The sequence below is a fragment of the Geotrypetes seraphini genome, chromosome 1, assembly GCF_902459505.1.
Source record: "Geotrypetes seraphini chromosome 1, aGeoSer1.1, whole genome shotgun sequence".
In the NCBI taxonomy this organism is placed as follows: Eukaryota; Metazoa; Chordata; class Amphibia; order Gymnophiona; family Dermophiidae; genus Geotrypetes; species Geotrypetes seraphini.
In genome coordinates this window covers 19908920-19922047 of record NC_047084.1, presented here as the reverse complement: position 1 = coordinate 19922047, position 13128 = coordinate 19908920, and the positions used below count along the sequence as shown (strand labels likewise).

Genomic DNA, 13128 nt, shown 5'->3' with positions numbered 1-13128 from the left:
ATATATATCCTAAATGACAACATCCCTTCGTTACAATCCATCTGCAGTCTAATTGGTTCACATTATTTGTTCCCATATAAGGCTAGCTTCATATAGGCGTGTCACAAATTACATTCTTATATCTAAAAAGTTACATTCTCACATTAAGCTTACATATTTTATAAAAAGAAGAAATACATAGACAAATATTGTAATATACTTACAAAACTCCTCAGCTTTTATATCCTTTCCTGTAAATATCAGTGTCTTTTCTATACTGAGGAAATCATTTCTGTCTCACTAAGACTGAACAAAGAAAAAGATGGAAAGAGCAGGTACCCCTCCCATCAAGATTCTATGAAGTAGAAAAAAGTTGCTCAAGGTCAGAGGTCAAACACCATCTGTTGCTTTATCAGGATCTCTTCAGGATTTCAGATATATGAAAATCAAAATAAAATATATTCCTAATCTATACTTATTGTTAACTTATATTTGTTAACTTATTACCTATACCTACCTAAGTAATATTTCTATTGTGTAACTTTTACTAACTTATTAACTTACTAACACTTAATTTTGAATCAATACTGTTACACATATGGTTTAGATTTGTCTTTCCCAGAGCAAAACTCAAGTCATGGCAAACTTAGGGCTCCCTGGTATGTGGATACCAGGTCAAAAGCCAACTCCTGTCTGCCTACATTTCCCTGAGGACTGGCCTAGTTCAGGCTGGTCACTCTTTAACACAAAGAAGCTCTATAAACTTAAGCTTTGCCATCTGGGATAAATTTGGTATGGTAGTTATCAATCACAAAATGTCTTAGCCTGCCTCCCTATATCAGTCAAGCACATGACATGTATTAAATCCATATGTTAACTTTGTATTTCTGATCATTTTATTCCAACTTATCCAATTTTCATTTATTCATTTATAGCTACTAATCCACATTCTCACTTGCTCTTGGATTAGGCCCTATCTATCAACAGATTTTTCTAACTAGTAAATCCTGGTGCAATGTGAGAAAGTGTAATAGCTGAATTTTTTTATTTCATGTTTGCTCACTCGTACCTGTCCAGGTAAACTAAGCTGGCCCTCCTCAGGACTACTTAAGGCATAGGACAAGGTCCTTACTGCTCAAGCTTTTTTTTGCTTATCGGCTAGTGTTAGTGTTTGTGCGGCCCAGAAAAATTTTTTGGGGCCAATGCGGCCCAGAGAAACCAAAAGGTTGGACACCCCTGCTTTAAAATCATAAGTGTTCAAAGCTTGTACGGTTAAGGCATAGCTTGAAGGAATGGGAAAGGGACAGAACTCGTGGGGACAAAACAGGAATATTGAGATTCCATGGGGATGGGGACAAATTAGACCATAGCACAGATTTCCCACTATTTGCTAGGATTTAGAACATCAGATTATAAAATTAACACTGATCATTTTCAAGGTAATAACTTATTCAGTGTTTTCATATTGCAGAGACATATTCCTCTGTATTAAGCTACTAATGAAGAAGGAAATAAATCTTGGTTTCAGTTGAATAGACTACCTTTGTGATGCAAAAAAAACTTAAGAAAAAAGGGAATGATAAAATTTTGAAAAATATCTTCAATTATGTAGCTGGCTGATTGGATCTTAAACTGTATCAGTGAAAAATGCAATTCTGTCCTTTTGTTGGGACTTGAAGTATAACAGTGTTATTCATTTTGTTTCTTTCTAGACTAAAGCACTTATGGATAAACTTCAGAAGATTGTATCATCAGAAGGAAGATTTAAAAACCTTAGAGAAACACTCAGAAAGTATGTTCTGTTAACTCATATTATAGCACTTCTCTGGTTCATTAATATGTTTTTTTAACTGCATCTTTATTGATTGCACATTTATTTAATGTACATATAGTTTTAACCTTCTCCCAATATTTGCATTTGGTATGCTCGGGAATGGGTTATTTTGACACCCCACACCCTCCCCCCATTCAATACTTATAAGGATATTTGCAGGATTGGTAGAATGAAAATGTGAAAATCTGATGTTTCTGTAGACTGAAGTATTCTTGGATCCCTATAAGCTTTTGCTAGAAAAAATCTGAAATTCCCAGAACCTCTACAAAAATAACTTTTGAGTTTCTTCACTGGTACAAGACTAGCCTAAGTTCAGCAAGTAGTATAGCTCCTAGAAACAAATGAGAAGCCCTTTAACCCCTTTAACTTACACAACTCCTTATCAAAAGAGGTAACTGCAATTTGTCTAAGTTCCAGGTTTATTATATATTTGTTATGTTGCCCATCAACAATGATATCTAGGCAGTCAACAAGTATGTAAGTCTACTTCTAGACTTACTTGTTGACTGTCACATGCGACTGTCACATGCAGCTCTTCTTGCATGTGGCTACGGTTTTCCAGGCTCCGACCCTTTAATATCCCTCCCAACCCCATGCCACCCCTCTTTCAGGCCTATCAAGGAACCTAATCTAATCTAATACACAACTTATTTATCGCACTATACCAAAAAAGTTCAAGGCGATTTACATTCAAAGAGGCTGTAAAATCTATGGGAAAATACAAAAGTAATCAATAATTAAAATATCGTCATAACATGAATATTATAACAAGTCGTGTTGTATTTGTAAAGTTTGGGAAGAGATATGCTTTGTGTTTATAATGGGGTCTTTGTGGCAGGAGCACAGTCCTCTTGCTCCTGCCTCCTCACGGCTCCTTCTAAAATAGCTGCTGTGACCTCTCGGAGCTGTTTGCGGCATTTCCTGGTGTCTATGCCATTACTCTTCCAGTGGGGTCCTCATTAGCAGGCGATACAGCCTCACACTTGGAAAAACCGAAGGCTGACCAGATAGTGGCTCTAAATCTGGGAGAGGACTCGACAGTATGCAGCCTTTTTAGTCCTCAGCACTGTTACAGGTAATCACCGAGTCTCTCTTAGAATTGAAGATAGAGCAGCCGTAGTCAGAATTGGTCATTGCCACTCTCCTGAGGTCCAAGAAGCAGACAATGCTGTCAGCCTACACAAAGGCCTGGGTTTCCAGAGCTGGTGTGTGCAAAAGAATGAAGACCCTATTACAGCCCCGATTAGCAGTGGTGCTAGCATTTCCTCAGGAAGGACATGAAAAAGGCCTAGTAGTGGACTCCCTCAAAGTACAAATCACGGGTTTCTCATGCTTCAGACTTTGGATCAACTAAGGGACATTGGCATCTCATCCAGATATGTCCATATTTTTGAAGGGAGTATTACATCTGCATCCACCAATATGGCACCTTTTTCTGGAGTGGAATCTGAATCTCATCCTGCGAGCTATAATGCCAGAGCTCCATATGAGCAGTTGGAGAAGGCATCAATAATGGACGTTACTGTGAAAGCAGCATTTTTGGTGGGCTATCATGTCTGCACGATGAGTATCGGAAATGCAGGCTTTATCCTGCAGGGAACCTTTCCTCAGCATATCGGAGACAGGAATAGTACTGTGTACAGTCCTGTCCTTCTAACCGAAGGTAGTGTCTAGTTTTCATGTCAACCAGGAGGTCCAGTTGCCAGCATGTACACCTTTGGATTCCAAGAAGACATCAGGATCATGAAATTGGTAGATGTGTACAGAGTATTGTTGCATTACCTAGAAGTGACTGAGTTTCAGCTGTCAAACCATCTCCTTGTGTTAACAGGCACTAGCCACTGCAGACAGCCAGCTTTGAAAGTGATCATTTCCAGATGGATTCAAAAGGCCATTTTGTCAGCTTATATTGGCAGCTGGAAGATACCTTCGACTTCACTGAAGGCTCACTCCAGTAGCAGCGTAGCTTCTTCCTGGGCGAGTCCAAAGTAATGTCCATGGAAAGAGATTTGTAGAGTGGTCACTTGGTCCTCTCGCCATACTTCTACACAATTTTGCAAGGTGGATTTGGTGGCAAGATTGGATACTGCATTTGGAACTTCAGTGCTGTCAGCAGGCTCATCTGCGCACCCTAGATTCCAGGGACTGCTTTGATAATAATAATAATAATTTTATTCTTATATACCACCTAAGCCATGGTAGTTCAAGGCGGTTTACAACAAGAAGAGCTGAACAATCAGTGAAAAGAAATTACAAAGACATTGTCGAGTACAAATGGAGAAGGGCGGTTACAAGTAGAGTGGGAGTAAGTCAAGTGATAAGCATAGAGTTGAGGCAACGAGTACGTGTAGGAAGCATTCATGGTAAGGCAAGACTGACATTCCTATTGAACTAGAAGGAAAGGTTAGATACCTAACTTGTTAATCTTCTTTCTAGGAAATAGGAACATCAGTCTTGAAGCCTGCCCTGACAGATGATTCCTAGCCTGCCTTTCTGTCTTGGACTTATCTGTAGCATTAGACAGTTTCTTCCCTTGGCCTCTAGCAAGAGCTGAGATAAGAGAAGCTTCCCTGTCTCAAGAAAACAGAGGGTATCCAATAGAACCACCAAAAATTATATACAGGCTATTAGTACAGGTTGCACTCAAGTAGGTGATCTGTATTCCACCTCATTATGGGTTATAAACTGTTCATCAATGTTATTGTTATTTGTTGTGTTATGAGCAGAACAAACTTGTTTCCCAGGGAGAGTCTCCATACCCCTCCCATTTTTGTTTATTCTCCAGGGCTGACTACCTGTTTTTAATACGAACTGAGGAGTACAGGACAACCCAAGAAAAAAGGAGGCAGAGCAGAAAAATGCAAATGAGGTTTTCTACACACACCCCGTGGGTGAAGATGCATAAACCCACTGGTTTAAGACTGACATTCCTATCTCCTAGAAAGATTAACAAGGTAGGTACATAATCTTCCCTTGTCTTTCATATGACCAATATAAACATAATCTCATAAGTATTTATGTATTTTTTTTCTATTGGTGCAGCTTTTTAAAGGTTGACACTTTACTTAATTTTGACATTAGTAAGTGCAGCAATTTAAAGGGTTCCTGGTTTCAATTTGATTGCTTTCTTTTTGACAGTTCTGGGAGCTCTAATTTGACAGCTTCTCGTTTGAAATTGCATATTTTACTAAGTTCTTCAGTCCCTTTATAGTTTAGATAATGTATGAGACATCTGTTATATATGTATACATGGGGCATGTTACAGAGAATAGGTGTGGACTCTGCATTGAATCAGTGCACAGTATTTACCATATGCTGTCATTTGCACAGAAAGCATGAATGCACTTATCCCAAATTCTGTAAATGGAGCCTTAAGTTGTGCACAGAAATTGGCGTGCACAACTGATCTGCATGTACAATTTAATTAACATGTCTAATTGGTGCAAATTGGCAATTAACACCTCATAATTAATGTTAATTGGCACTAATTAGAAGTTGCACATACAACATGGGGCTAGATTCACTAACCTGTTCGAATCGGAACAATCCGTTTCCGATTCGGGCAGGTCCGACAAATTCACTAACCTAAAATATGCAGATGGGGGCAATCGCAGAAACGCCCCCATCTGCCTACATGGATCGCGCATGCGCAGACCCGTCCGAGCCGCAACTTTTTTTTTTGTACTTTAAACTTTTGCGAGCCTGTGGATTTAACCCGTTTCATGTTAAAACTACAGGCTTACACAGCCAGTCGGGGCAGGCATGTTCGGGGCCCGATTCTCCTGCTCCTATGCGGTGGCGGCGGCAGCCTCTTTCATCCTTCCCTTCAGTGCGAGCCCACAGGTGTAAAGCTGACGCTGCACTGCGGTGTGCAGCCCCACTTTAAAACCACGGGCTTGTACTGCGGGGAAGGGCGGAAGAGAGCAGAAGAGTCGGGACGAGCAGGCAGGAGAAATAGGGGCAGGCAGGCAGGGGGTTCGGGGCAGGCAGGAAGGCACGTTCAGGGCTGCAGGAGATGTGGCTGACAGGTTAGAAAGCAGGGTGGCAGAAGGCAGGGCAGTCGCAAAGGGCTTCAGCAACTGGTCTTCAGCAGTCGCTTTTTGCGAGCCCAGTCGGATCGAAAAAAAGTTTAGTGAATCGCGTCCCTGCCTACTTTGCACGCAGTTCCCTTCATTTGAATGCGCACACCGGAATCGGATCGCTACACAGGTTAGTGAATACTGCAGGAGGAAAATCTGGTCGCAAAGGGCTAGCAAACTGATCGGTATACAATCAGTTTGCTTATTGAATCTAGCCTTTGGTTGGCACATTCTATAAAGTGCTGTGCATCAATTCTACTAAGCAAATCTGAAGAAGGAGCACAGGTGGATTATGACAGTTCCTAAAATATATGTGCACTGTTATAGAATATGCAAAAGTTAGGTGCAGGTATTTAGACCTCTGCCCACCAACCCAGCGAACTGATTAACCGTCCCCCTTAACTATATCCATGACATCCTGCTGACATCCTGTTTGTCTGTCTTCTCTGTTTAGATTGTAAGCTCTTTCGAGCAGGGGCTGTCTTCTTCTTTGTGACTCTGTAAAGTGCTGCATATATCTAGTAGCGCTATAGAAATAATAGTAGTACACCTGGCTTTCGTTGGCTTAAATGGGTAAGCCTAAAATTTATGATGCACACTGGAGCTTAGCGCAATTCTAAAAGGTACACATATCTTTTATAGAATCACACTAAGCGCTGTTCTAGTCGTCACCAATTTTCTGGGTGCCATATATAGAATATGGCCCTGTCTATGAAGTCATTTTACTAAGTTGCAGTAAGCACTAATGTGTAGTGCACTGAAACATCCCATGGTAAATTTCAAATATGCACGCTACCCATGTGCTAAAAAATATTTTTTGGCTAAGGGGGCATAGCAGGGACATTTAGAAACATAGAAATATGATGGCAGATAAAGGCCAAATGGCCCATCCAGTCTGCCCATCCACTATCTCCTCCTCACTCTAAGAGATCCCATGTGCCTGTCCCACACTTTCTTGAATTCAGACACAGTCTTCGTCTCCACCACCTCTACTGGGAGTCTGTTCCACGCATCTACCACCCTTTCTCCAAAAAAGTATTTTAATAGATTACTCCTAAGCCTGTCACCCTTTAACTTCATCCTATGGCCGCTCATTCCAAAGCTTATGCCATGAAGGTATTTTAATGTCTCTATCATATCTCCCCTCTCCTGCCTTTCCTCCAAAGTATACACATTGAGATCTTTAATCTGTCCCCATATGCCTCATGATGAAGGCCACCAACCATTTTAGTAGCCTTGAATTTTTACACCATGTCAGCATTACCGTAAGCTGATTAGTGCACGATTAGTATGTGGGCCCTTACAAAATATGTGGTGGAAAGGCCTCACACTAATGGTAACATTAAGGCATGGCTATTAATTTGGAAAATGAAAAACTGGCCGTTTTCTGGCTATGATAGAAATGTCCTTAGCACGTGGAAAAGACCCCACTTTGGGCTCCTTTTACGAAGGCGCATTAGCGGTTTAACGCGCGTAATAGCACGTGCTATATCGCCGGCCGCGCTAGCTGCTACCACCTCCTCTTGAGAAGGCAGTAGTTTTTTGGCTAGTGTGGGGGTTAGCGCATGATGAAAAGTCACGTGCGCTAAAGTCGCTAACGCGGCTTCGTAAAAGGAGCCCTTTGTGTCACAGCTTTGTAAAAGAACCTCTATAGGAGTTAATCCAATCCCCTTTGTTTCACATGAAGTTTGTCAAAAAGATTATGTATTTTTAATTCTGATTATCTTCTGTTTTAGCACAAATTAACAAATATATTTTTATAGCTATTGAAAAAGTTAGATATGGTGCTAATTTATGAAACATGTGATGCTGTTAGACTACACTAGAACTAAAATAATTCTTCTGTTTGTCCTCACAGCTGTAATCCCCCTTCTGTTCCTTACCTTGGAATGTACTTAACAGACCTTGCCTTTATCGAAGAAGGCACACCAAATTTCACAGAGGAAGGACTTGTAAATTTTTCCAAAATGAGAATGGTAATTTTTCTCTTTTCAGGTTTTATAATTTGGGTCTTTCATTGAAGCCGCAAGTTTGTTTTAAGGAAACTGTCAGGCTTGAAAAACTGGACATAAAAACCTCTAAAAGATAAATCTTATCTTTTTATTATTTCTTTATGTTTGTTTTGTCAGTTTTGCCTTGTGTTTTATTTAGCCTTTTTTTTCATAGTTAACATTTTCATTGAAAATTTGAAATTTTAAAGAAATTCTTTGTGCCCTATATCAGTGAATGGGAATGTTTACAGTTTTAATCTTATGGTGAAGAGCAAAGCTTATTCCTAAAATTTACATTTTATTGCTGCTGAAAAACTGGTGTAATTCATCTCTTCAAACTTTCTAAAATGCTTTAATAAAAGTAGGATAGAAATAGTCAAAATAGCAGGGAAAGGAGGGAAAATAATATAAAACAAAATCAAACACTTAAATAGAGTTAGTGCATCAAAGCAAAGGTTAACCAGCAAAAGAAAAAGCCTCAGAGTGTTAGAAGTGTGAACCCACACTCACCCACCCTTACATCATCGGTTGAAGAAACTTTCGCATGAAGGTTAAGTAAGCCTTGAGATAAGGAACATCCCATTGAACTTTCAAGACTATGGACATGTATTAATTACACAGTTGAAAAGCAGATAGCTCAATGGATTACTACAGGAGTCTTTTCATATTTGTACATTACCCTTGAAAATGGTAACTAAAATTCATTATAACTGCCCTAGAAACTAGAAATTAGCCAAAAGTGCTAAAGATGGACTGGAAAACAAGGCAAATACATAAATTTGACATAGCTCAAAGGAGGTTAAATATTTGTTTCAACAGTTAAAAATGTACACCATGTAGCTGTTTCTATAATTTTATATAGTACAATCAAAATTCTATATCAGTTCATTCAAATTTACAGAAGAAAAACATGGAATTCATTGCCAGAGAATGTGATGAAATCAGTTAGCTTAGCGGGGTTTAAAAAAGGTTTGAATAATTTCCTAAAATAGAAATTTATAGGCCATTATTGAGATGGCTTGTTATTCCTAGGATAAGCAGCATACAATCTGTTTTACTACGTGGAATCTAGCTAGGTACTTGGGACCTGGGATGGCCACTTTTGTAAACAGGATACTAGGCTTAATGGACCTTCAGTCTGTCCCAATATGGCAGTTCTTATGTTCTTAATCTGTTTGTAATACAGAACCAAACTGCAATGTTAAGCTGAAACAAAAAGTATTAACATTGATTTATTCATTTTACAGATAGCACATATTATTAGAGAGATACGTCAGTTCCAGCAGACACCATACAGGATAGAGCTTCAGTCTAAGGTAACATTTGCTAGATTAGTCTTATCTCATTCTTCTGATGATGTACAAGTTGTGCTACTCCTCCATCCAAACTGTTCACATTTCTCATTCTCATCTAGCTCCATCCTGGATGCATCCTGTTTAATCAGGAATCTAGGGGTACTGTACATATTCATGCAGTTGCCTTGCAAATCTGGTTTCAGATCAATTTTAAATAGATTTCTAACTGGTTAAGTGCAATTCTTTTTGCTGCTTTTGAGGATCATGTGCATTGAGATCAGTCATAAATTCGGTTAGACATTCAGTTAGGGAATACAAGCCAGCAACTACACCAGTGGAGTGGAATAGGTTGCTAATGGAGTTGTGGTCAGAAATAATTTTTTTTTTTTTTTTAAATAAAGAAATGGAAAACATAGTTATTTTCTTTTGTGTGTATCTAAAGTAGGTCTGAGAAGAGGGTTCTCTTGAATATTATAGTAGCATAGTAACATAGTAGATGATGGCAGATAAAGACCCAAATGGTCCATCTAGTCTGCCCAACCTGATTCAATCTAAAAATTTGTTGGGGGTTTTTTTTTCCTTCTTCTCCTTAGCTATTTCTGGGGAAAAATCTAAAGCTCTTCCCTATACTGTTCTTAGGTTCCAACTACTGAAGTCTCTGTCATAGCTCACTCCAGTCCATCTATATCCTTCCAGTCATTGAAGCCCCCCCAGCCCATCCTCCCCCAAACGGCCATATAAAGACACAGACCATGCAATAGAGAATGACACAGGGAAAAAATTTGTCCCCGTCCCAACAACCACCGTTCCTGTCACCGCCCAGTCCCTGTGACCACTAACCCCATCCCCACAACCACTGTCCCTGCCCCGTCCCCTGACCACTATCCCCGCAGCATCCATACAAGCCTCAGTACTACAATATTTAGCTTATTCCTTCATTATAAATCAAAGTTCTGGCTGCTGAACTAGAGAAAGAGATGTTCAGCTGGCAGGGCTTTGTTTATAAATTTTTATCAACACAACTAATATACTACTTTATCCTACAGCAAAAAAAAAAAGGAAATAAATAAATAGAATTTTTTTTTTTCTACCTTTGTTGTCTGGTTTCTGCTTTCCTCATCTTCTCATTCAATTCCTTCCATCCACTGTCTGTCTTCTCTCATCTTCCATTTGCTCTGTTACTGTGCCTCTCCCTTCACCTCCCGCCCCCCAATTAGTCTGGTACCCATCTTCTTCCCTCCACTCCCCCATAGTCTGGCATCTCTGTCTTCTTCCCTTCTAGCATCTTCTCCCCACTCTCTGTTCCCCATTTCCCTTCAGCGTCTTCTCCCCACTCTTGTCTTCCCCAATCCCCATTTCCCTTCAGCGTCTTCTCCCCACTCTCTGTTCCCCATTTCCCTTCAGCGTCTTCTCCCCACTCTGTCTTCCCCATTCCCTTCAGCGTCCTCTTCCCACCACCACCCTTCACTCTCACCATCTTACCGCCCTTCAACACCCCTTGAGTTGCATTTAAGATCCTATTTGGTATTTTCATTACTCTCGTTCCTATAGATGTCTCAAAAACTGAACTTTCTTTTCTTTCTCTTAAGGGTAAATTTAAATCTTTCAGAAAATTTTGTCATTCTTTCTCTTTCAAATTGACAGAGCTTTGGAATAACTTGCCACTTGCATTAAGAAGCTTAAGCCCCTTTTTATCATTTCGGAAAGCTTTGAAGACAATCCTGTTTGCCAAACACTTTGGAAATTAGTCATATTAATCTTTTTTGTCTTTCTATTTTGCTTGTTCATTCTTGTATTATTTTTCTTATTATTGTTAACCGAATCGAGCTCTGACTGGTGATGACCTGGACTACAAATCTAAGTTTTTGTTTTTTTTGAAAATATGTTTATTGAGGAGTCAACAAGAGAGACCAAGAGTACAATAAGAAAATAAAATAAAACAATGGTCAACAAGAATACAATAAGCGAAGCAGAAGTGCAAAGCACATCCAGTAAAACCGCTGCACATAATCCAAAGCAGAAATAATATGGCCCTCAGGTCAACCCCACCAAAATTTTTGTTTTCATACATATAACAAACAAACAAACCCCTCAGAGAAATCCCCAAACCAGAATCTTACCAATCACCCATACAAGCACACCATCCTCTCACACAAACATACTCAACATCCATACCCCCCTCAGCCAGACACCCCCCCAGAACCCCCCATGCTAGAAACTATAGGCAGATGTAAAAAAGCCCGCCATAAGGCCAGGTAAGCCAGTACCTCAGGATTGGTAGAGTGCTTGTAATAACCAAGCTCAAAGCGGGCTAACTCAAGGATTTGATGTATCCAACAGTCCAGGGGTATAGCCCCCGTCTGAGTCCAATATTGCAAGATCAAACGTTTAACTGTCAACAATGTCAGGTAGATAAAGCGCCTCTGAGGAACCGTGAGGCCCTGCTCCTCCAACAGAGTCTGATCACCGAGCAACAATGTCTTATAATCCCAATCAATAGTGCGTTGGAGAACCAGCTGAAGCTGCGCAAAGGAAGAGTTCCATAAAGAAAGCTCAGGGCATTCCAAAAAAGAATGGAGGAATGTCCCTGGGGCCCCACTGCACTTAAGACACGTGGGTTCCTCCCATAGACCCATCCGAGCACCCCGGGCTGCAGTAATGTAAGCTCTATGAAGGATTTTAAATTGGGTCTCCTGCCAGGCCGCAGATTTCACGAAAGCATGAAGGGTGTGAAATAGCGTCAAAAAAGAACCAGGGGTGTAGTGGGAGGCCAAGTCCTTGTTCCAAGCATCGCATAACAAAGTCAGATGCCCCTGAGACGCAGACGAGCACACCACCCAATACCAGAGCGCGAGAGAGCTCAGGGCAGACGGAATACGTAATAAGTGTCCACAAGAACACTCCGCACCATAGTGCGAGCAAAGACTCTGAAAGTAATGGCGGGCCTGTAAATAAGCAAAGAAGTGAATTTTGGGTACATTCCACTTATCCTGAAATTGGGCAAAAGAATCAAATACCCCCGTGTCCGCATCCATCAGATGCGAGAGCGTAAGGGCCCCCCGAGCCGCCCAATCGGCAAAGGGGGAACCCCCCGCCCCCAGTAAAAAATCCGGATTGCCCTGCAGTTGCAAAAAAGGCGATGCCCAGGGAGATTTCGACTGCGCCCGTCGCCACCACTGCCAAGCCTGGCGGAGAGGGAGCATGAACCGAATTTTAGAAGACAAGTCACCCCGCAATCCCCCCGGGGAATGCAGAAGGTTCAAGAAAGTGTAAGGTGCACTCCAACCCTCCAGCCACCCCTGCGGAGAAAATCTGGCCGACCCCGTCACTCCCTCATGAATAAAGTGCATTAAAGCTGCCATGTTATAGGCACGGATATCAGGAAGCCCTAGTCCTCCCTCTAGCTTAAAAAGGGTCAACTTAACATAAGCAATGCGGGCAGTCCGGCCACGCCAAAGAAATACAGAAAAAAGAGAGCGAAGCCTTCGGACATCGCGCTGTAGAATCCAAAAGGGCACCGTTTGGAGAGGGTAGAGTAGCTTAGGCAATAAGATCATTTTGATGAGCGCCGCTCTCCCCAAGAGGGATAGTGGAAGGTCCCGCCACGCGTGACACAGAGCCTGAATCTTATCAAGTACAGCCAAGATATTACTCTGGTACATCACCCCAGGTTCCGGGTGCAGATAGATACCCAAATACCGCATGGGAGCTGTCACCGGAGGTATCTGCAAGCCAGAGTGCCAAGGTTCCCACCCAAGCCCCGACAGAGGTAACAATTCCGATTTCGTGCAGTTCACACGGAGACCGGAGAGAACACCGAACGCCGATACCAGCTGCAACGCCACCGGCAGATGAATGGGGGCCTGGTCCAGGAAGAGTAAAATGTCGTCCGCAAATAAGGTAATACGGCACTCCGATCTACCAATGCGGATGCCCCGCAGGGCAGGGCT

The 13128-nt window shown here is 41.3% G+C and overlaps 1 protein-coding gene across 5 annotated transcripts in view; it reads left to right on the top strand.

Moving 5' to 3' along the window:
• Window positions 1-13128, top strand: part of RASGRF2 (Ras protein specific guanine nucleotide releasing factor 2) — a 422861-nt gene that overhangs the window by 371691 nt on the left and 38042 nt on the right. For 4 of the 5 annotated variants that reach the window (XM_033924793.1, XM_033924646.1, XM_033924482.1 and 1 more), the window contains 3 exons: window positions 1692-1771; window positions 7751-7868; window positions 9131-9199. In XM_033924793.1, coding sequence (XP_033780684.1) covers window positions 1692-1771; window positions 7751-7868; window positions 9131-9199 — 267 coding nt within the window. Of the gene's footprint in view, window positions 1-1691; window positions 1772-4598; window positions 4768-7750; window positions 7873-9130; window positions 9200-13128 lie in introns of those variants that run through there. The other variant, XM_033924716.1, reaches the window with a different exon arrangement.